Source organism: Rhinolophus hipposideros (assembly GCF_964194185.1).
Source record: "Rhinolophus hipposideros genome assembly, chromosome: 15".
NCBI lineage: Eukaryota > Metazoa > Chordata > Mammalia > Chiroptera > Rhinolophidae > Rhinolophus > Rhinolophus hipposideros.
Genome location: NC_138061.1, coordinates 16,292,327 through 16,318,048, shown reverse-complemented (window position 1 = coordinate 16,318,048; position 25,722 = coordinate 16,292,327). Strand labels below are relative to the sequence as shown.

At 34.4% G+C, this 25,722-nt stretch overlaps 1 protein-coding gene across 3 annotated transcripts in view; it reads left to right on the top strand.

Annotated features, from left to right (window-relative positions):
• SHOC2 (SHOC2 leucine rich repeat scaffold protein) overlaps nucleotides 1-25,722 on the top strand; it is a 67,861-nt gene that overhangs the window by 27,044 nt on the left and 15,095 nt on the right. For all 3 annotated transcript variants that reach the window (XM_081073858.1, XM_081073859.1, XM_081073860.1), the window contains exons 3-4: nucleotides 12,310-12,447; nucleotides 25,052-25,182. In XM_081073858.1, the coding sequence (XP_080929984.1) occupies nucleotides 12,310-12,447; nucleotides 25,052-25,182 (269 nt within the window). The remainder of the gene's footprint in view (nucleotides 1-12,309; nucleotides 12,448-25,051; nucleotides 25,183-25,722) is intronic.

The window sequence follows — 25,722 nt, the reverse complement described above, 5'->3', positions numbered from 1 at the left end:
CATTCTTCATACGTGAATATGGAGGGCAGACTATGTATTGTTCTTTGCCATTTTATATAGGGACTTTAGCATCCATGGAGTCCTGGATTTCCAGGGATAACTGTAGTTAAGTTTTAGGGGTGTGTGTGTGTGTGTGTGTGTCAGGGGTGCGCAAAAGTTTTACATGCATTTTTTGACTGCTCAAGGGCGCTCTTTGCCTCCCCTTCTCCCCAGTGTTGTTGTTAAAGAGTCAATTAATTGTATAAGCATTTATCGCTCTAAATCTCTCTCTAATTGTGTTTCCCGGAAAATAAGACCTAGCCGGACAATCAGCTCTAATGTGTCTTTTGGAGCAAAAATTAATGTAAGACCCAGTATTATATCATTATTATTATTATTATTATATTACATTATATTATACCTGGACTTACAGTAAAATGAGACCGGGTCTTATATTAATTTTTGCTCCAAAAGACACGTTAGAGCTGATTGTCTGGCTAGGTCTTATTTTGGGGGAAACACAGAAGCACTATTTTTGTAGCAGCACAAACATTTTGATGTGTTCTATTTTCACTATTGTTCATTTCAAAATATTTTCTAAATATCTTGTGTTATTCTCTCACCTGTGGATTATTTAGAACTGAATTGTTCAATTTCCAAGTATTTGAGAGATGTTTTTAGATATTTTTTGTTGATTTACAAAATATGGTTTGCCTTGGTAAATGTTCTATGTGCGGTTGCAAACAATGTGTATTGTGTTGGTTTTTGGAGCAAGGTCAAGGTGATGGATAATGTTGTTCATTTTTTCTAGACCCCTATCGATTTTCGGTCAATTGGTGAGAAGTGAGTGTTGAAATATCCAACTATGATAGATTTGTCTTTCTTCCATTAGTGTTATTATTTTTTGCTTCTTGTATTTTTAGACTTTGTTTTTAGTTGTATATATACTTAGAATTTTTCTTTTTGATGAGGTAACATATTATGAAATGTCTGTCTTTATCTCTAGTAATATTCCTAGTAATATTGCTTTTTCTAAATTCTATTTTACCTGATATTGATTACTGCCTCTCAATCTTTCTTATGGATTGGTGGATGCTTGCTTGCATTGTATGTCTTTTTATCATCTTTTTGTTTTTACCTTTTTATGTCCTTATACTTAAATAATGGTTTTTTGTAAACAGCATATAGTTAGGTGTGGTGCGTTTTTATCATGTCTTGATAGTTTTTGCCTTAATTGAAGGGTTTATACCATTTTGATTTAATATAGTTACTATGTTAATATGATTTGGCTTAAATCTACCATCTGGCTATTTATTTTCTATTTGAGCCATTTGTTACTTAGCCTTTTTCTCCTCATTTGATGCCTTCTTTTGGATTATTTTTTCTAAATTGCATTTAGAAACTGTTGGTATATTAGTTATATACTCATATATCTTTGTTACTTTTTTAGTGTCTGTTCTAATATTTACAGTACATAGCAGTCTACATTCAAATAATATTGCACAACTTCACATATGTGGTGTGATCCAAAGGTATGGTGAATGTTTAAATAAAAAACAATTACAGTAAAAGACACATTTGCCATTAATCCCCCTCAAAATCCTCCCCCTCACTCAGTGTTCTTGCCAGTTTCAGAAGCAGTTCTGGAAGTCCTCTTTCGTGAGTGTGTTTAGTTGAGCTGTGATGGCTGCCTAGATGTCCTGAACCTGTTCAAAACATTTACCTTTCATGGTCATTTTGACTTTGGGAAAGAGCTAAAAGTCCCACAGTACCAAATCCGGTGAATAAGGTGGATGAGGACACACTATAATACTTTTATTTGATATAAATTGCGGTACCAGAAGCGAAATGTGACAGAGTGTTGTGATAGAGGATGAAATAAAGACACTCACGAAAGAGGACTTCCAGAACTGCTTCTGAAAGTGGTAAGAACAATGAGATAAGTGTGTTCAAAGCAATGGGGGGAGTATTTTGAGGGGATTAATGGCAATACGTCTTTTACTGTAATAATTTGTTGTTAATTTAAACATTCATCGTATTTTTTGATTACACCTTGTACATCCTAAGGACCTTACAATTAAGCATTCTGTTTCTCCCATTCTTTGTGCAATTATTGTCAAACATTTTTACTTCATACATTATAAATCCTGTAACAACACATAGCTCTTGTTTTGCTTAAATTTTATCTTTTTTAAACATTTCATTTTGAACAAATTTTAGGCTTAACAGAAAAGTTGGAAAACCAGTACAGAGGGTTCTTATATGCCCTAATATTAACATCCTACATAATCATTGTGCAGTGATCAAAACCAAGAAATTAACATTGGGACAATACTGTTAACTATCAGTTTTATTCTGATTTCACTCATTTTTCCACTAATGTCTTTTTTCTGTTTCAGAATCTCACATTACGTTTAATAGTTATGTGCCTGTAGTCTCCTCCAACATGTGACAGTTGGAAATACTAAATGTCTTTCCTTTTCTTTTATGACGTTAGTACTTTTTAATACTGCTCAGATATTCTGTAATATATCACTAATTTTTTTTGTTTGTGTGATATTTCTCATGACTACTTTGAGGTTATGCGTTTTTGGCAAGAATACCACAGGTGATTGTGGTACCTTTTCCAGCAAATCATATTGAAAGATATTCATGATGTCGGTATGTCTCATTACTGGGAATTTTGTCTTTGACCTCTTGGTTATAGTGTTTCCTGTGCTGCTGTACTTTAAAGTTAATAACTTTTTAAAATTAATTATCTTAGGAAGTACTGATTTTACACTATGTCAATATCTTGTTTTTCCTTAAATCTCTTGATCACTAATTTTAGCATTCATTGTGTCTTCCCTGAAACAATTACTTTGTGTATGAAAGATAATCTTTTCATTTCCCTTATTCCTTTTTCATTTATTAATTGAGATTCTTGTATAAGGAAGAGGTGTCCCTTCTCCCACATTTATTTATTTATTCAATTGCTTAATTATATGTCTGGATTCATTTATTCTATTTGATGGGTTCCAATCCAATATTATTTTTTATCATTTTAGTGCTCAAATTGTTTCTGCTTTGGTTATTGTGAACTCTTTTAGGTTGGTTCCAGTGCATTTTGGCATGCCATCATCCTTTTCAGTTACCTTTGAAAGAGATTTAAAAAAAATGAAAAAAAAATTGATATTTACCCATCTATTTACCACTTCTAGTACTTTCATTCTTTGTGTAGATCTGATATTTTCTTTTTGCCCAGATAACTTCCTTTAATATATATCGTAGTGCAGGTCTTCCCATAATGAATTCTCTAGGCTTTTGTTTGTCTGAAAGCGTTTATTTTGCTTTAATTTCTGAAAGCTATTTTCTTGGTGTTGAATTCTAGTTTGACAGCTTATCTCTTCTTTTCAGTGTTTTAAAGATATGTCTCACTGATTTTTTTTGTTTGTTTTGGGTTTTGTTTTGTTTTGTTTGGCTTGCCTAGTTTTCTGACAAGAATTTTGCTGTTGTCGTTATCTTTATTTCTGTGTTTGTAAAGTCTTTTTTCTTTCCTCTGTGTATTTTAAATATTTTTTCCTTTGTGCCTGGTTTCTAACTATTTGGTTACAAAGTGCTTCTATTTGGTTTTCTTCATGTATCTTCTGCTCGGAATTTCTTAGATCTGTGAGTTTATGATTTTCATCAAAGGTAGAAAGATTTTGGACATCATTTCTTGAGAATTTTCTGTTTTTGGCCCTTTCATTGCTTTTATAGTTTCTGGATCCCTACATGTCATACATGTATGTCCCACATTATAGTGTGTTTTCGGTCATTGATGGTCAATTCATTTTTTGGTGTGTGTTTATTTTAGATTGTTTCTATTGCAGTTTTTTTATTGCTATATATCATTTCTTTTTCAGTGTCTAAAACTATTGTTAATTTCATGCAATGAAATTTTAATTTTAGATACTGTGTTTTTAACCTTTATACATTCCATTTGGATGTGATTTTTGTTCCTCTTTTTTTTTTTTTGCCTTCTTGAACATGGAGCTCATTTTTAATAGCTTTTTCAATGTCTTTATTTGTTCTAATTCCATCTCTTTTATTTCTGTCTAGCTTATGGAATAATTTTTCTCCTGGTTGTGAGTGATACATTCCTGTTTATTTGCATGCTTGATAATTTTTAATTGGCTGCTTCATAATTTTTACATTGTTGGGTCTTAGATTTTGTTGTGTTCTTTTAAATAGTGCTGAACTTGGTTCTGGCATACTGTTGAGTTACTTGAAGTCAGTTTGATCCTTTTGTTTGATTCTGGCTTTTAAGCTTTGTTATGGTGGTTTCAAAGCAGCCTTTAGTCTAGATCTAACTTAGCCGCACTACTAAATTGATACCTTTCTGAGGATTCTTCTTGATGGCACTGTATAATATGAGATAATATGAGGTCTTTTTTTTCTGCCTTGTAGGAACTCAAAGCTATTCCCAGCCTGTGTGACTGTTGGAAATTGTGTGGGTTACTGCTTGCTCTTTGCTGGTTCTTTGCTCAGCTTTTGGTAATTTCTTTTCACTTATATACAGATCAGTACTTAGGCAAAGACTGAAAGGAACCTTTTTTTTTTTTTTTTTTTGCAGATTGTACAGATCTATTTGCTTCTCTCTTCACTCTCAAATTTTGCCCCAAATATAGTAACCACTTGGCCCTTCCTAAACTCAGATCTTTCACCACAACTCAGTGAGACTGTTGGCCTTTGCTTGCTATTCCTTCCTTGCTTTTTTTATGGCTTGGATCAGGCCAGGGAATAACCTGGGGCAATCATAATGTTCATAGTTTCCTTTACATCCAGGATCACAGTCACATGTATGGTTGTTGTCTCCTGTCTGCAAACCATTTTCTTATATAAGCAGTCCTCTCTTATCTGAGATTTCATTTTCCCAGTTTCAGTTACCTTCGGCCAGAAAATATTAAATGGAGGATTCCAGAAATAAACAATTCATAAATTTTAAATTGTGTAGTATGATGAAATCTCACGCCTTCCCACTCTATCCCACCCAGAATATCAATCATCCATTTCTCTGGCGTCTCCATGCTGTATGCTCTACCCTCCCATTCATCACTGAATAGCCATGTTGGTTATCGGATGGATTGTCATGGTATTGCAGTGCTTGTGTTCAGATCACCCTTATTTTAATAATGGCTCAAAAGTGCAAGAGTAGTGATGCTGGCAATTCAGATATGCCAAAGAGAAGCTGTAAAGTGTTTCCTTTAAGTAAAAGATGAGTATAGTACAATAAAATAGAGAGAGGAAAAAAAGACCACATTCACATAATTTTTATTACAGTGTATTATAACTGTTCTTTTTTACTATTAGTTGTTGTTAATCTCTTACTGTGCCTAATTTATAAATTAGACTTAATCATAGGAATGTATGCACAGGAGAAAACGTAGTATACATAGGGTTCTGTGCAATCTGTGGTTTCAGGCATCCTCAGGGGGTCTTGGAACACATCCCCTGTGGATAAGGAGGGACTACTGTATTTTGTCCATTTTCTAGTTGTATTATAGCCAGAAGTGGAAGTCAATGTAGTAACTCTTGATTGTATAGTGTCAGCGGATGGTATTGTAATGACTGTGGATTCTGTTATTGTCCTCTGATGTGTTAAATTTTATTCTGCTAGGTAACTAAATTACTATTGAGTCATTTTGATCTTAACAGAGTCTTGGATTTAGCTCTCTTAGGGCAGTTCTATTTGGTTATGTCCTTAAACTTAGGGCATATTCCTTAGTCTTGAGATGTGGTCTCTATTTCTATGCTATGGCCCTTTTGGGATTTTGTTTCCTGACCCTTCTAACTTGGCAGGACTGAAATTCCAAAATCTTACCCATAACACTTGGCGGCTGTCAAAATTTCTGCTCGGCTCTTCTAGCCTTCCAGCTGTTGTTTCCCCCCTGGGTTCCTTTCAGTTTTCTCCCCCATAGGTGTATTTTTGGAGTCAGTCAAAAATTTGAGGGTTGTATATGCAGATTTTGGGATTCTATTCTTTCCAGTTTTCCTCTTTTCCAGAGTATCCAACCTTGAATTCTAGCCACCATCATAACTCTGGACCTTATACTCTGCTTTCTCAGGCCAATAGAACTCTGGCTTTCTACTTGAGATTTATTTTCCACAGGCAGATTTGTAAGTAACTTCATGGTAAAAGCCTTACAAATGTGGATCTCGCCCAGTGTGATTCCTATGTGAGTTATCTACTGTTGTATAACAAATTACCCTGAAAAAGTAGCTCTTGAAACAACACTCATTTATTATTTTACAGTTTCTTTGGTTCTGAAACAGGCACAGCTCAACTGGGTCTTCTGAATCAGGGTTTCTTACAAGGTCTTGACCAAGGTGCTGGCCAGGGCTGGGGTGTCATCTGAAGGCTTGTCTGGGAAAGGATTCACACCCAAGCTCATGTGGTAGTTGTCAGGATTCAGTTCCTAGCAGGTTGTTGCACTAAGAGCTTTGATTTCTTTCTTCCTTTCTTTTTTTTCAAAAAAATATTTATTTATTTATTTTTATTTTTATTTTTTAAGGAGGGCGTAGCTCACAGTGTCCGATGCGGGGATCAAACCAGCAACTTTGGTGTTATTAGCACCACGCTCTAGCCAGCTGAGCTAACCGGCTACCCCTAGGGCTTTAATTTCTTGCTGGCTGTTGGCTGGACACTGCCCTTGGTTCTGTGGTCCTCTGCAACATGGCAGCTTGCTTGATCACAAGTTACAAGCTGAGAAGGCAATAGAGAAAGTACTAGCAAGATGGAAGTCACAATAGTAACCTAATAGCAGATGTGACGTCTCATCCCCTTTGCCATATTCTCTTCATTAGAAGCAAGTCAGTAAGTTCAGCGCACAGTGAAGGGGAGGGTCATTATACAGTGTGTACAGTTGTATGTGAGCAGGTCACTGGGGCCAACTTAGAAGTCTGCCTGCCACAGTTCTCATTTTGTAAGAGTTGAATTCCCTCCAGTTTCAACTTGCTTTTGGTCTCTCGGCCTGCTTATAGTGTTGTTTTTAAATAATTTATCCAGAGTTTAAGTAATTTATCCAGGACTCACCATTACCATTAGCCAGAAGCCCAGTATTTGCCTCTTGGCAGATATTAACCCCAACTCCCTCTTTAGGACAAAAGTGTTCTATCATAACATTTTCTTCAGACCTCTTTGTTTTATTTTTTGCCTAATTAACCATTAGTTTACCTCAAATTCAGCATGATCAAAATACAACTTCTTGCCAAAAACTTTCCTTCCTTTTGGATTTCATTTGTCTTTTAATTGTGTCATTATGTTCTCCGTCAACCCAGGTTCAAGATCTTAGAATCAGAGGATTTCTTCTGTTCTAGTCGTAGTCAGGGTGTGTGTGGCCTGCTCACCAGACAGGTATGGACCACCAAGTTTTTGTTACCAGTTTGCCACATGTTAACAGAAATTGAAAGTAAACATTTAGAATCTTGTATAACAATTGGACATTGCTGCAACATCCAAGCATACAACTGTGTATTTTACAAGATATTGGTTCACAACAAATAGGGGAAAAAAACAAAACCCCCCAACTGGACCATCACCATATATAATTTGAAGATCACTGTTCTTACCGCTTTTTTTTCCACCTCTCTTAGTAGCTGTTGTAGTGGGTCTGTTCATCCCACTGCTATTGAGTCAGTGTAGGCCTCATTAGTTCATGTGGGCTAATTGCAGGAGCTTGCTAATAGACTGTGCTTCTTAGTTCTGCCTTCTCCAATCCATCCCTTCAAATCTATGAGAAAATAATCTTTTTGGAACAGTATTCTGATTATCATGCTTTGTTCAAAAAATTTAAATTGTACTTTAGTACTGGATCAAAAATGTCCAGATTCCTTAGTCTGATATTTAAGACTCCCCTCCCCTTTCATCCCTTTCCCTTCCTTCCCCCCTTCTTCTCCTTTTTCCCCTCCCATGCTCTGTGTTTCTGTTCAAATATGTACATGGTTTCCCTCCTCAACACTTATTTCCAATTTTCTCTCCCTGCTTTGTTTTTCTGTTATTTATTTATTTTTTTATTGGGGAATGTTGGGGAACAGTGTGTTTCTCCAGGGCCCACCAGCTCCAAGTCAAGTCATTGTCCTTCAATCTAGTTGTGGAGGGCACAGCTCAGCTTCAAGTCCAGTCACCGCTTTCAATCTTTGGTTGCAGGGGGCGCAGCCCACCATCCCATGCAGGAATTGAACCCGCAAGCTTGTTAAAAGCTTGTGATTTAACCAACTGAGCTATCCGGCTGCCCCTCCCTGCTTTATTTTTGTTTACAGCAGTTAACATCTCCTATCTCTGTCTCCTTATTTTCTGATTCCCCACTCCATGCACACTAGAATGTAAGCTCCATGGGAAAAGAGACTTTGTTTTGTTCACTGCTTAATCTCCAGGAGGTACACAATAAGTTTTTCTTGAATGAATAAATGAATGAAATGGTCACCTTAAAGAATTTAGACCATGAATGGCTTTGAAGATTCAAAAGAATGGCTCTTTAGTGGTGGTATTTCATAAGCAGAGCCCTCTCCAGCCTCCCTCAATTTACATATAGTTTACTGCTAATTGTAAGTTTCATGAGAATAAGTATTTAGTGTATTGTAGTCTCTTTGTGTCTTTAGTGCCTAGTATTGTGCTTGGTAAAGAGAACACACATGAGAATTATTTTGTCTGACTGAATTAATGCCCTTATAGCAATCATTTATCTTGTTATGTTTTAGGGACATACTGTATTTTCCCCGAGATAAGACTGGGTCTTATATTAATTTTTGCTCCAAAAGATGCATTAGGGCATATTTTTAGGGGATGTCTTATGTTTTCATGTACAACAATTACATTTATTCAAATACAGTCATGTCATTTTTTTCTGGAACATCGTCATAATGTACTAAATGCGGCCATCTGGCTGACGATTTTAACTGGGGCTTATTTTCGGGGAAACATGGTAGTATATTCAAATGTTTGTATAAGAATATAATATTCCTTTGTTATTGGTTAAACCCCACAGATTTAGTTTTGTCATTTATTTAATAATATATTCATTAAGGTTCTATTCTGAATAAAGCCATATATAAAATATTTTTACATAATAAAAGTCAATGATTATTCTAAAATAAGATGTGAAAAAATTGGAAATTTGGGAAAGTACCAAATAATCCTTAGGAATTTGGTATTTAAGCATTTTAATTACCTGTAGTCTCCAGAAGGGGGTGGGCCGGAACAAAACTTTTCTCCTCCGAAATTGCCTTTCTGTTTCATGAATGTTAAGTTTTACATCCCAACTATCTAACTTCTGGATGTCAGGGGCCATGTGCCCCACTGCATGTGGATTACTGCCTTTCTGTATTACAAAATGAAGATGAGTTTAATATGTTAGCATAACCTGGGAGACTGTGTTGCTTAGAGAAACAGCAGGAAGAATTCCAACATGAGATTAGTTAGTGTTGTCACTTTTGAGAAGGGATATGTCCAGTACTCTTCATTGTCTGGATGAAGGGTAAGGTCATGCTTTAAAAGTCTTGGCTACAGCCTGCAGTGTTTGCTTCCTCTAAAGACAAGACAAAAGGAAAGTAAAATTTTCAAATGGAATTAGACCTTAGCTGTCATAGTGCTGAGCTTGAGAAGTCCTGGATGGAGCAGTAATTGACCTGAGTTAACTCACAGCTGTTCTGTATGGGTTAAAGTCAGCCATTGTCTCCTTCCAACTTGCTTTATTTATTTGCTTGGACTCTATATACTTTTGGAAGTATGCATCTTCCTTTACAGTATTGGAAGTTACTTTAGTGGGAAATAAAACCACTTCAAGTATGTATTGGAAAAGATGATAAATTCAAAAAATGTTTTATTCTGGCATGAAGGTTATTAGAATCCAAATTTAATTTTCTCCAGTTATCTTCACTTATTCTTTCAGTTAAGGTGTTGCTATGTACTAAGTAAGCACTTTACTAGGTAAGGAGGAAATAAGCAGGTGCAGACACTTGAAGCATTATGTTGTGGAGAATCCTTCCATGTGTCATGTGTAATGCTTTCTATTATCCTTGGTAATTTTCCTCGAAGTAGGCTTTATCTGAAATTTAATAATAGCTTCTCCAGCTTTCTTTTGATTGGTTTTAGCATTGTATGTCTTTCTCCATCCCTTTACCTTTAATCTACCTGTATCTGTATTTAAAGTGGGTATTTTGAAGACAACATGAGTTGCATCTTATTTTTTTGTCCACTCTGCAGTCTCTGTCTTTTATTTGGTGAATTTAGATTATTCACATTTAAAGTGTTTATTGATTTAGTTGGATTAATATCAACTATATTTGTAACTGTTTTCTATTAATTGAACTTGTTTTTATTTCTTTTTTTGTCTTTCACCATTTTTCTGCCTTATCTAGTTATAATTGAGCATTTTATATTATTCCATTTTCTCCTTAGTATATCATTTATACTTCTTTTTAATTCTTTTTGTTTGTATGTATTTCTGTGGAGTTTTGCAGTACGTATTTACAGCTTATATAAGTTTATTTTTAAATAACACGACCACTCCATGGGTAGTGTGGCTGCTGTATAACACAATATTCCCAGGCCGCCCTCCTGTTTCTTATAACATGGCTGACATTCACTTATCCTTACTTAGTCTAAAATCACCCAATATATTGTTGCTATTAATACTTTGAACAAACCGTTACCTGTTAGATCAATTAAGAGTAAGAAAATAAAAAAAATTAATTTCTTCTCTAATGCTCTTCCTTTTTTTAAATGTAGATTCAAGTTTCCAACCGACATCATTTTCCTTCTTTCCAAAAACTTCTTTTAATATTTCTTGCAAGAAAGGTCTATTGTGACAAATTTCTTAGTTTTTATCTCAGAAAATTTTTGTTTCTCCCTTACTTTTGAAGGATAATTTTATTGTTTTTTTCTCTCTCAACATTTTAAATATTTCATTCCATTCTCTTATTGCTTACATGGTTTCTGAAGAGAAGTCTAATGAAATTCTTATCCTTGTTTCTCTATTGGTAAGGTGTTTTTTATTCCTCTAGCTTTTTTCAAAATTTTCTTTGTCTTTGATTTTCTGCAGTTTGAATATGATATGCCTAGGTGAAACAGGAGGGAATTTTTCTCTTACCTTTACTCTGAGAATCTGGGTGGGGCTCCTGGAGGTAAAGCACAAGAGTTCCAATTTCTCCACATCTTTGTAAACGTTTGTTATTTTCTAGTTTTTAATTGTAGCCATCCTAATGAGTGTGAAGTGGAATCTCATTCTGGTTTTGATGTGCATTTCCCTAATGATCAGTGATGCTGAGCATATTTTCTTATGCCTGTTGACCATTTGTATATCTTTGGAGAAATGTCTGCTCATCTTCTGTGCCCACTTTTAATATGGGTGGTTTCTTTGTTGTTGTTGAATTGTAGAAATTCTTTATATATTCTGGATATTAATCCCTTGGCAGATATATGATTTGCATATGTTATCTCCCCTTCTGTGGGTTGCTCTTCACTTTCTTGATAGTGTCCTTTGATGCACATAAGTTTTTAATTTTGATGAAATCCAGTTTTTCTATTATCTCTTTTTCGCCTATGTTTGTTTTTGGCTTAATAATGTGCCCCACACCCATTTTCCAGAGTTTTATTTGTTCCTCTTACTTTTTTTCAGTATCTCTAGCCTTTGCTTTAAAAAGCAAAGGAAATCATGAGTGAATCAATATATCTATTATAAGGTAAAGTTTTCGAAGACAGTAACATTAAGATAATCTAAGTTGTCAGTACAGCCCTTTCAACCAGAAAGAGAAGAAACATACCATATTTTCTATCCTTTTAGAATACTATTAAATTGAGAAGCAGTTTTAGATTTATAAATCTCAATTTACATATTTATATAATATCAGAATATGCCTATTTGAGAGCATATATATTTTGAGATAGATGATGACTCTCAAATTGAACTCAAGATGTAGCTGATATTATTGTGTTGAATTTGGTTAAAAAATTAGTTCTTTTCAAAGTATGGAATATACAAATGTAAATATGGTTGAATTGGTTACTTAAAAAAATATATATGTATATATATAATATTGGTTAGTAACCATTTACAAACAACATTTTACAGATGTCATTTTTTTAATTGAGGTATGATTCAGTTGCAGTATATTAGTTTCAGGTGTATAACATAATGATTTGGTATTTGTAAGATATTATTTTCAAATAACAGTTTCAGATTTTGTGTTTCACTTTAACATTTTCAGAAAGAAAGTGGAATTATGATATAGAAAATGAAGTTTTGTCTTTTAGTATTATTTAATATATTCTTTAATAATTCTTACTAAATTTTTATGTTGATTAATTTACAGGTGAATTATGTAACCTCATTACGCTGGATGTAGCTCACAATCAACTTGAACACCTTCCAAAGGAGATTGGAAACTGCACACAGATAACCAACCTTGACTTGCAGCACAATGAACTGCTAGACCTCCCAGATACTATAGGTATGAGAGGAGAAAGATGTTGATAATCATTTGTAACTATTTGGACATTCAAAGAGTTTTTTGATTCATTTTCATAATAAAAATGAAAAGATGAAAATTCAATATTGTCAAAGTAGTAAAACTTCTAAAAGATTGCATTTTAAAATTACTCTTTATTTCCATTTACTGGCAAAGAAAATAATTAGGTTTTAGGAAATGAGCTCAACTGGATCATAAAGAAGATAGAACATTAAGTCATATGTATATATTCTATAGCAGTGTGCTTGAATTGCAGAATGGGTGCATTTTTTGTTTTTGCTTATTTCAGAAAGCTGCATACTATGGTAAAGTTCCCTTCTTTGCTAAAGTAGACCACACTGAAAAATAAAACCATAACTGTTTAGTTTTTAAAACAATGGCCAATATAGCTTAATATGTGTTCATCTGTAATATTGAGGGACTAAGAGATGAGATGTTTTTAAGTGTAAAGTGTGTTTCAAAGACTTAGCCAAACTGCAAAAAGTTGAATTGCTCTTACTTTAATATGCCCTATATTTATATAGTCTTGTTTATTTCTCTCAATGTCCATACATTTATCCAATTTATTGGAATTTAAAAAACGGGGACACCTTTTTAGTTATTGATGTGGTAAAAGACTACTATAATGTTTATTTAGAAAAATTACACCCATACTTAATTTGTATAATTTCAGTAATGAATATTTATGAGGTTATATTATTAAATCATCTGAGGCCAATGATGATATTTTTCTCCAGAAGGATTTTTGTTTCCTTCTGTCAGTACCTAGAGGACCACTTTAACCCATTTATGTTCTAAGGCTTGAGATTTTTCTGATCTCCCAACTGATTTAAAGGCAGGCTGCAGACTAATTGTAGGGCTGTTTTACTTCCAGTTCACACTTAGTACTATGGAGTAGCCCTGTAGGGTCCCAGTTGATATCTGTTAGGAGACTCTACACCCTTGGCAGGCTCTAGGTTTTGACTCTGGGCAGAGACACGCTTTAGCCTTTCAGCTTCAGCTTCTAGTTAGGGAAGTGCTCTCAGGATAAAATCCTCTCCAATGTTTTTGCTTATCTCTGGGTTCCCAGCTGGTTTCTGGCCTGGTAATTAGTCATTATCATGTTACCTCTGATTTTTGTTTTAGAAGTATTTTTAGTATTTTTGAATGGGAGGGTTTGCTTGACTTACCTACCTAGTCTACCATTACTTGAAACACAAGCAATTGTTAAGGAATTTTTTAATAAGTTATAATAGACTGTCTTAGGCTACAGGACAACTATTTCTTTACATAAAAGCAATCTGAGAACTTACATATTGTTGATTCTTGGCCCAGAGCTCTTTAAATCACATTACTGTTTGTAGTGACAACAGACTAAGTATTCTAGTTAACTAGTAATTTGATTAGGTTCATCTTTGAAAGGCACAATAGTCTATAACACACAGTGAATTGTTCTGTTAATATTTATAGTAAATATTTGACCAAATTTCCTTTGTATATAAAAGAATCAGATTCCTGGTCCAGTGGGGACTGAACACAATTACTTCTTGTTTTTCACTCTTTAAAGTCTATTGAAATGACCCAAGAAAAACAAAGAGCAGTGACCCTGGAAGAAAAATAGCATAGAAAAGTTATATACTTCATTTGTAAAAGACGATTAGGCTGATAGAAAAAGGAAACAAAAAATATATTTCTTAGCATACTTTGCCAAGTAAATTTAATGGAAAATACTGTGTAATATGAACACATGCAAAGATCAAAATAGTAATGTGTAAGATAAGTGGAAGAAATTGCCTAGAGTCTAGAACAAAAAGACAGAAAAATACAAAAAAAGTGGAAGAAAAGTCGTGGGAGACAGGACAAGAAGTTGTAGAGAGAGAATAGAGGTAATATAGCAAAGAAACTAATAAAATATAATTTTATAATATTTGCCTGAATTTGACAAAAACCCAAAACTTGACAAAAAAAACATAAGATTGAAATTGCTTACCGAGAAATAACGAAAAAAATATATGTTCTGGTAGAAGTCTTAAAAATTAAATTTACTTACTTTTTTTGCTTGTTAATAAAATATCTTTGTATAGTTTCAGTTTCAAGGTAATGTCTACATATAATAAGTTGGGAAGTGTTACTGTCTTTTCAATTTTTGGAACAGTTTGTATAAAATTGGCATTATTTCTTCATTAATATTTGGTGAAATTCATTAGTGAAGCCACCTGGGTCAAGATATTTTTTTTAAAGAGATTTTATTGGGGAAGGGGAACAGGACTTTATCCGGGAACAGTGTGTACTTCTAGGCCTTTTTTCCAAGTCAAGTTGTCCTTTCAGTCTTAGTTGTGGAGGTTCACAGCTCAGCTCCAGGTCCGGTTGCTGTTGCTAGTTGCAGGGGGCGCAGCCCACCATCTCTTGCGGGAGTCGAACTGGCAACCTTGTGGTTGAGAGGACTCGCTTCAACCAACTGAGCCATCGGGGAGCTCAGTGGCAGCTCAGCTCAAGGTGCTGTGTTCAATCTTAGTTGCAGGGGGCGGAGCCCACCATCCCTTGCGGGACATGAGGAGTTGAACCAGCAGCCTTGTGGTTGAGAGCCCACTGGCCCATGTGGGAATCGAATCAGCAGCCTTCGGAGTTAGGAGCATGGAGCTCTAACCACCTGAGCCAGCGGGCCAGCCCTCAAGATATTTTTTTGTAGCACTGTTTTTAAAAACAATTTCAATTTCTTTAATAGATATAGGGCTATTTAGGTTATCACTTTTTTCTTGAGCAAACTTGATCATTTGTGTCTTTCATGTATAATAATAATAAATATTATGTAAAAATATGTCTATTTCATTTAACTTGTCACATTTAATAGGCATAAATTGTTTATAATATTCCCCTATTATTTGAATATCTATGAATCTATAGTAATGCCACTTTTCTCATTCTTGATATCGGTAACTTAGGTCTTCTCCCCTTTTTTCCCAATTGGTTAGAGGTGTATCAATTTTACTGATTATCTCTATTGCTTCTCTGATTTTTCATTGATTTCCACTTTGACCTTTATTATTTTCTTTCATTGGCTTACTTTGAGTTTTATTTGTTCTTTTTCTAGTTTCTTATGATGGAAACTTGAGTTCATTGATTTCAGACCTTTCTTTTCATATAGGCATTTAGTGCTATAAATTTACCCTTATGTATGACTTTAGCAGCATCCCACAAATTATGACATGTTGTGTTTTCCTTTTTTGATTTGTTCAAAGTACTTTCCAATATACCTTTCTGTTTCTTCTATGATCTATGGTTTATTTAGAAGCCTGTTATTTAGTTCCCAATATCTCCCAGTTTTTCAAGGGTCTTTCTGTTATTGATTTCTAATTTAATTTCATTGTTGTTGAGAAAATACTTTATGTGCCTTGAATCATTTAAATTTATTGAGACTTATTTTATGGCTCAGTATATGGTCTATCTTGATTAGTATTCCATGTGCAACTGAATGTATATTCTACTTTTGTTGAGTAGAGTGACATAGATAGGCAACCAATGAATTCTTCTACATGTTTGTTCTTTTTTGTCTCTTCTTAATTTTTGTTAGTTACACTGTCAGGACATGTAACATTTATGGTATGTCTTGCTACACTAATCTCTATTTTTGTTTTAGTTTTCATGTTCATCAACAGTTCTGTTGCCATAGTTTCCCCACCCAGTCTCTTGGTTGGCTGAAGTCAATCTTGTAGTAGTTTTCTGGGAAATGGTTCATGAAAAGTAGTTCCCTAGTTTTTGTAACCTTTATGCTTGAAGAACAGTTTGGATGGATATAAAAGTCATTGGGTCCAACTTCCTTTCCTTGAACATCTTAGTAGAACTGAGGTAGTTCTGTCTTCTGGAACTGAATGTACAAAAGTAGGAGGCCAGTCCAATTTTTTCCCATTGTAAGTGACTTAATCTTTTTGCCTGGCCATTTTTTTTTTTTTTTTTTAAGTTTAGGAACTCGATTATATTTCTCAGTGTTGATGTTTCAGGGTCCATTTTCCTGAGATATTCTGAGCCATTTCAAATACAGGTTTAGTTTTTATTTCAGTATAGTTTTCTTGAATTACATTTTAGTTTGTGTTGTAAGTTTGTTTATTTTGAACAACCAACTAATTGGAACAGTAAAGGAGAAAGGAAAGAATGATATGTAATCTTACCATGATCACTTTTCAGTGGAATGTCACATAAAAGCATATTATAAAAGCAACTTATGTTTATAAAATTAAAGTCTTGCTCAATCTTAGAAAGAAAAATAAGGGTTGTTTGCTCTACTGCAAATCAGGCAGGGGAACTGAAATTAAAGATGCTTGAAATGTTGTAAAATTTTCTTATCCCTCTCATTGATGCTTAGTCACTTTGTATTTCTTAGGATACTATAGATCCTAGATACTTGTTTGTTCTGTGACGTTCTGTGAGTGTGTTAAGCAAGTTCTAGCCTCCGAGTCTTTGTTCTTTCTGGTCGCTTTGCTTAGAGCTCTTTTCTCCTAAGTATCCACATAATTTCCTCTACTCTTTCAGCAGATCAAATGGATATATAGGGCATGGTTATCAATCAGCCCTTTTCTTACTTTCAAATAGTGTAACAATATTTTGTTATTTAATATTTTATGAATGTGTTTGTATCCCTGTTGTTAAATAACAATCAAAGAGGGATGCAATTAACACACTAAAATCAATAGTCCTGGCAAACAGAGAAATCATAGGTGGTGGTGGATGATAAAATCTTGCAGTTAGTAAGTAGGGCTACAAAAGATAAAAAAAAGATAAAAGTAAGTAATTGCGGTACAAAAGATTAAAAAATTGCAAAAACCACAATTGTTTTTGCACCAACCTAATACCGTCCTTTGGATTCACTTCCTCTGACAAAGGATAACTTCTCCATGTATCCTACTCCCTCCTGGCTTTCTTAATTTTACATTTCTCTGTTCTACCAGAAGTAATTCTTGTGCATTTTAAGTGTGTTTATTAATATATAAACATTTTACTTCATTATAAATCTCTTGTAAGATGTTATATCAGAATAAGACAAGTGCCTCACTTCTAGCACATTCTACACTGTCAGATTACAAGTATGTATTAGAAAGCAATGAAGGGTCCATCCGGCCCGGTGGCTCAGGTGGTTGGAGCGCCACCTGAGCTCCTTACTCTGAGGATGACAGTTCGATTCCCACATGGGCCAGTGAGCTGCGCCCTCTACAGCTAAGATTGTGAACAACAGCTGAGCTGGGCTGTTGTGAGCTGCTGCAGCAGCCTGCTGCCTCAGGCTACTGTGTGCTGCTGTGAGCTCTGACTGACTGCCCTAACCTGGGGGAGCCAAGGCTCCTAATACCAGCATGGGCCAGGGAGCTGTGTCCTTCACAACTAGACTGAGAGACAAAGGCTTGAACTAGGGCGGGGGAAGAAGGGGGGCAAAAGCAATGAGAACTGGAGCATTAACAATATGGAAATTTTAAATATTTCTTTTCATAGGCTTTGAAAGTTGCCAACAGATAAAGTACACCTGTTATTTCAAGTATTAGGTTGGTGCAAAAGTAAGTGCGGTACAAAAGATTAAAAAATTGCAAAAACCACAATTGTTTTTGCACCAACCTAATACCGTGTTTCCCCGAAAATAAGACCTAGCCAGACCATCAGCTCTAGCGCATCTTTTGGAGCAAAGATGCGCAAAGATGCGCTAGAGCTGATTGTTCGTTTAGGTCTTATTTTCGGGGAAACACGATATAATGGCAAAATAAATAAGTAATGTTTATTTACATTTTTTATATTATTGTAGTCGTTTATCATATACTATGCTTGTTAAAACAATTCTTTTGACTTTTTCCATCCCTCTTATCCCCAGTACTTTGATTGTATAGCACAAGGTTGAGATTTGGTGAGAAATTTGAACATTTGGGTTTTGGTCTGTTACAAATCTTAATAGTCTTAAATGACCTTTGAGATTCTCTTTCTTATTTATTGGAGAAGAGCAATTCACCCAAAACAGAAGGTGGCACACTTCATTAGAATATAGGTTTCCTGATGTTTTCTCTCTTTTTTCTAGTCTACTTCTTGAAAAGTATAACTTAAGATGAAAAACAAACACAAAACCAACACCTATCCTGGAGAATTGATGCTAGTTCTGCAGCTGCTGCTCTACTCTATTTTCCCTAGTCTAAAGAAATTTGCCCTAAACTTACAGTTCAAAGTCGAATCTTCTGTCACCTTACAGTCACTGTCCCCTAACGCATTTCGTTTCCTTTTCTTTTTTTAAATGCATAGACCTAGATGTTTACCCCCCTTTTTTATTTAACGTGAACACCCTTAGAGTAGTTGTCACTTCTTGGCACTAATCACTGCCATTTACTTCCAGGCTGAGCAGTGCCTGGATCACTGACAGCTCAGAGGATGTGGAGAAGAGGCAGAGGGAAATGGGGAGGGGGCAGCTAGCTGGTGCAGTTAAGTGAGAGTGCTTAAACACATATTTATAGTTTCTCTGATTTAACCATTAATCTGTCCTGTGGGAGACTAAAAAGTGTATTCTCTTCCATGTAAATATTTTCTAATTCAGGATCAGTTATGAACTAAAGAAAATATTAAGCTTCATTACAATAGTCATTTTGTTTCTAACTATGAACCTGATACCTTAAAGCCTTCTGAGATCTCTGGTGGCTGTATGAAATGGGGGTGGGGGTGAGGTAGAGGGAGGGTGTCTGAAGTAGGAAAATATATTTTGCTTTCTATTTCCTCAAAATGAGATAAAGAGAAAAGTATGCAACCAGACCTTGCCTTCAAGGCTGGAGCACAGAACAATTCACAGAGGTCTTTTTGTTGCACTGGGCTCTGAAGAAATGCTATAGTAATTGTGGTTTTATCAACAAGTAGAGTTTTAGTAGTTAGGTTTTAGGTAATTACAGTGCAGCTTACATATAGCAACTTTACCAGTTTTCCTTTTAATAGTGGAATTCTTTTGGGTTTTCGACATTTAAGAATTTTTGTGTTGCTTGCTTTACAGTGTGCTTTCAGTTTTTTAGTTTAATGTTGAAAAACATTGTACCTTTCATATTTCATCATTAGAACTGTGTGTCTTTTCTACTGACTTTTTGCTGCTTTGTTAATGTAAGATTAAGGCTGTTTGAGTTAGAGTCTTACTGAAAAGTTATACTGAATTAATCTAAAGATGCTGATTATATTTGCTGAAATTGAAAGTATCTAAGTTTAATTCATAGCCATTTGATGTTGCCATATTTTAAAAATCTGACAGGATAAAAAAGCAAGCTGTCAAGTGGAGCACAGAACAACTTGCAGTCAGAGTTAAGCACTTAAAAGCTAAATGCCAGTGATTGGCAGTGATCAGCCTACATTTATTTATACACAGAATCTTAGCAACATTGATTTTATTTCTCAGTAGCAATGGCTCAACATTGAAGCAAGCTATGGCTTGATTTCGAGGTTGCAGTTTAGTTTGTGGTTAAAACCGCTGTTGAAAGAGGTTAGAGGTTGAAACCACTGCAGGGGTGAATCACAGTAAATGCCAGACTTCTGATGTCAAGGTTTTTTCTGACATAGGAGAGTTTTGCTATTTCATCCTTAATTTTTTTTCACCTCTTTTATTTTGTCTGAGAGTAGTAGATTTTGTCAAAGTGTGGATGACTCTTTGAACATGCTATACTCTCATGAAAGTGATAAGGGCTTTGCAAATGTGAGGTCTTCATCAGAATAACATATTCCTACATTACAGTTTTTAAAGTTCAGCCTCTTCTAACACACACACACACACACACACATACACACTCTCACACATGGAAAAAAGAAAAAGTTTAAGAAAGTTAAAAGTATCCTTTGTATTTAAATAATCACTGATTCTGTACTACTTAATGTTACGTGGCAATTTCACCATCCTTTTCATTTTGTAATTTTTAAATTATAGAAACCTGATTTTAAAAGTAAGAAATTAAAAGTTGTTTTGTCTTTGGGAGAGAAGTTTCAGGAATCTGGTTCTATTTACTGTGCTTTTGAGTCGATAAGCATTTAGAATTTGGTTACCATACTAATCTTTGTTACCAGAGAAAGCTTTTAGGTTTCAGTGAGAATAAAAAATGGTTAAAATATTATATTTATCTACTGTTCTACTGTAAACAGTGATTGAAAGAGGCATGTCAGTTAATGCAGCAAAAGTATGGGGTCTTTCCACTATTAACAAGCCCTTTCCTCCTCTGGCAGATGTTCAAGAGCCCTTGGTGAATGCTTCAGCCATTTTGTTACAGTGTAACAGCTTTCTTCCATAGGGAAAGCAGTGGTATGGAGAGAAAGGGTTGGTCTAATTTATTTCCAGTTTTTTTTAAGGTTGACTGCTTCTTTTATCTTCAGCTTCATGCACAGCAAATTAAAATTTGTTCAAAACATTTTAAAGTTCTTTATAGTCAGATACTATCACTGCTTGTAGGAAAATTTCCACTTTTACCAGCCCTTGGTATAGCTATAGTGGCCACAGGCATGGGATAGGCAAGAAATAAAATACTGATATCTTTCCTCCATCCCCATTTTGAAAGGATGTGAGTAAATGGGCACTGTCCTTTACTTCTGGTGGGGATAAAATTGATATAATCTTGTACTAGCTATCAAGATTTAAAATATTTATCCTCTGATACATCAGAAATACTTTCACATGTGTACAAAGATATATGTATAAGGTTGTTCATTATAGAATTCCTTTTTAAAAATTAGAAATGCCATCAAATTGGGAAATGATTGAAGAGATAATGGTTCAAACACATCATAGAATACTTTACAAAGGTTAAATAAAATGAGGTTTATCATTTATCAGTCTTTACTACGACCTGTCATATGGAAGTGGGGAGCATGCAAATGATCCCATTTATATAAAAACACACACAAACATGAAAAAAAAAATCCCTGTATTTGTATGTGTAAGTAAATGCTTAGAAAAAGGTCTCTATGTATATATTAGACTACAAACCCTGGTTATCTGGGAAGAGAGTAAGATGCATTCATATATTTTGTAATTTAAAAATTATTTGGTGGGGTGGATGAATGCAGAGAGTTGGAATTGTTAGTTCTTTGTTTATAGCTGATATCTAAAAATGGGCTAATCCTTAGGAATTGAGTATCTTAGAATAAAATTATTGCAAATATTTGTAGAAGAATTAATTTGTATTCAGATAGACCTGGCAAACCTGATGTATATTTTAAAATCATATTTAGTAAAGTCTGTGTTTCATAGACATGCCATTTTAGAAAGGAGGACAAATACTGAAATGTTTTAGCTTCTATAATTATTAAGAAAGTATGAATGAATGTCTGCTGTGTACTTAGCACTAAAGCGGATTCTATGGGGAGATAGAAATACATAGCAAAAGAGGTTTCAGTCTGTTGGGGGAGCTAACTAATGCGTGCAATGACTAATAACATAAGAGCAAATACAGTTAAATGCCAATTTATGGTGAAGACAGTATGCTGCCATGAGTCCAGTTTACAGGGAGACCAATAAGACCTTGATAGAATGGCCAGGGAGAGCTTCACGAACAAATGTGTTGGACTGAGTATGGAATAAAAATGTATTCCATGAGCACAACAGCATAGACAGTCAAACAGCAAGGAAGTAAGAATAAACATATTTTTCTTCCGTGTCAGAATAAAACAAGCTAACTGGAGCAAAGTCAATGAAGATCTTGAAAAACAAATACTTGATAAGGAGCCAACTGAGCTTGATTGTAGCTCTACCACTAACTAGTGGGTGACTTTGACAAGCCACTTTGCATATTTTATGGCAAAGTGCATGGGGATTACTCTCCAGTGGCTCTTATTGCTACTTCTTTGGTATCTTTTTAATCTCTTATCTTTTTTCTCAGGATGGCTATCTAAAACTTCAAACCAGCATGCTCTGTTTTTCCCCACAATTTAGCTGATATACTCACTGTATGGAAAAGATGAGCCTCACCATGTAGAGTGTCCAAAACATGTTACCTCTACATTAGTAAAAAACATCTCCATAATGTAAAACATTCATTCGAAAGAAGGGATGGTAGAAAGATACCACAATTTTAAAAATTAAAATAACTTTAGAATTAGATTTTTCTTTATCAAAAGGAAGTTTTAAAATTATAAAACTGTAGAAAATTAGGAAAAATATAGACAAATTCCAAGAAAAATATTTTAATCCTCCATATTTCTACCATGCATTGATAATTGGTAGTTTTGATGTGTTTTCTTTCCAGTCTTTTTGCATGCATGTATTTTTTACACTGTTGAGATCATACAAAATGTACAATTTTATCTTGCTGTTTTCACTTAGCATTATAACTTAGTCTTTCTCCTCTTAAAAATTTTTGTAACATAATCTTAGTAGGTACAGAATATAGCAGAATATAGACATACCATAGAATAAAATCATGTTTTATATATCTGTTCCGTATAAGCCATTGTACTAATATCTTCCACACGTATTTAACCCTTAGAGCAACCTTGTCAGGTATTTGGCATTATCCCCACTCGATGGATGAGTAATTTGTCCAGGGCCCCATAGATAATATAAAATCCTTTGTTTTTTCTATTACACCTGTGATGTCTCCAATTTAAATAATTATTCATCTATTCTTGAACATATAGGTTGTCCCTATTTATGGTCATTAGAAATAGGACTATAACTAATATAGTTAGCACATTATTTTCTGCCAACCCAACTTTTAAGTAACATGTCTATCATATTCAATGTCATAGTGCAGTAATAGCATGATAGCAATAGTAAAATTTTTTCTCGCTCTTATTTCTAATCTCTAAATTCTCTGGAGCTTTGGAAAGTTACCCAATCCTCTGCTTGTTTTCATTTTTCCCTCCAAAATTGACACATCCCATTAGAATGTCATCAGGAAGGCACTAGTGAAGCAGCCTTGGCTAACTTAGAAAGCACTTTAAAGACAAAATTAAGTTGTCTTTGCTAAGTGGTAGTTTTTATTGCTTTTGTATTCCGTTTTCTGCTTATTGGACTCTTACTTAATCAGAACCATCAAACTCTTGGCCCAGTTTCCAAACACTATTATAAGAAAGTAATGTAAATGAGCATAGCATACCTTTGGAATAGTTCTAATTACAGGAATTATGATGGTAGCTAAATTTTTATTTTTCTTTCTTTTTTAACATTATAGTTGGCTAAACTTATGGTATTTGTCATTGTAAATGACTAGTCATTGTAAATGACTAATTCTTACCTTGAAAATGTAAAGGGTAAAAATTAACTCCATTTGGTCATTTCCTATAACTCCAGTCATTGATTTCTTTAGCAACAGAGCAATATGCAGACGAATGATAACTAGATGGGGGTTATGAGGCATAGTGACAGCCCTCCTAGGGTTTCAAACCCCCTCCTGGGCTTTAACTTATGCTACAGGCTAATGAATGTTTTCTGTAAGTATTGTAATCACATTGCATCTAAGAAAGCAAGTTACACATGCAACAACTTTTTGAAAAAGAAATAAAGCAAAAAGAAAGAAATAGATAAACATCAGAAGGTTGCTGAAAGTTGAAAGGCATCAAAATATTGTCTCCAAAAAGTTATGTGTGACACGGGCATCCACTTCCATAGTTTCTAACACTAGTAATATTGTTAATTTTAAACCAGAGGCTAATTTGACATTTAAACCTGGGCCATCTAAAAATGTTATAGCTCAGTTGTAATTTGAAGTCAGAAAAGAAATCAATCAGTCATGACACAGGAATACTATATTCTCATTACTGTTCATTTATTTGTTTATTTATTTTGGAGGGCTGTCACAGTGTACTTATTTTCTAGTGTATTTCGTTTGGGAAATTAAATTTGATTTAAACCTTTTATGACAGCAGATATCATATTCTTCCATGTAACTTACCTGTAGCTTGCCATATATGTAGTCTTGGCAATGAAACTAGAAAATGCCTGTTTTTCTGCTCTCCTTTTTTACGTATTCAGTAGTGGCTAATTTGTGCTCAAGCTTGTATATGCTTAGATAATAAGAGAGACTATAATTTCCACTGTTTCTTGTAAATTTTTAAAATAATTTTGAGAAATTTTTTTACCATCAGGTCAACTTTTCAGAAAATTTTGGAATGTTTACATTTAAACTCATGGAAAACATTGGACCTTTATCATCTCATACAATGTGCATCACGTATTTTAAAGAAAACTATTTTAGAATTTTGGAAATTTCTTCTTCAAAATTACATGTACATTTTATATATGGCCACTTGTTCCATGTTGGATCGTCGTCACATAGATACAAATTGGATAACTATCTAAATTTAATACATACACTACTTGATGTTATTTAATTAGGCCTATCTAAAGGTTAACTCGTTATTAAAGTATGCCAGTACTTTCTAATAATTCATTTTTAAAATCTACTTGTAGTTGTGTATTTCATTATTCCTCTAACACAGGTGGACACAAAAATGGTTTCCATTTCATCCTAATGAATAGAATGTAGTGTGCTGTTCCTTGGCACCAGAAGTTAAGGATCGTGCTGAAATAGTGTTTCACAGTAATTCATAAATATTTGGTTGATAGCCTAGGACAGCAAGAGGCTCATCATATTTTTAAAAAGTAAATTCTTTTATTTTGTGTTCACAGGAAATCTGTCCAGTTTAAATCGTCTTGGTCTGAGATATAACAGACTGTCAGCAATACCCAGATCACTGGCAAAATGCAGTGCACTTGAAGAATTAAATTTAGAGAACAATAACATTTCTACTTTACCAGAGGTAAGAAGTGGATTAGGGTAAATGCTTGAAACAAGCCTGCAAGATAATGAAGGGAGAACTAGGAAGTCTTTATACCTGGGTAAATCATTTGACAATTGCGATTGCCTAAAAATGAGTATGCTATGGATATATAGCCGCCACTAAGATAAAAAATCCAAAGAGAAAGAATAGGTATGATTATAGAAATTAAAATTAATAGTTAGTATTAATTTTATTTTTGATGTGCAGAAGGAAGAAACCAGGGTTGAATATTGGTGTGCTACAGTCCCTTCCAGCTCCACATAAATCTTTCTCATATTATTTTGGGAACTGGCAATAAAAGCTATTAAGGAAAAGTTGTATGGCTAGTCTTGAAACTCAACTACCCCGCCCAGTTCAGTTATTAAACAAAGGTACAGTAGAAAGATGAACTGCATAGAACATACTGTTTATTATCAAGATTAATGCTAGCTGAAACACTCCTGTGGCCCAAGTTATTACCCTTATACAATAATATCAAAGCCCTTTTAGCATCTCAGTCACCAAAATCTGTTATTTTTT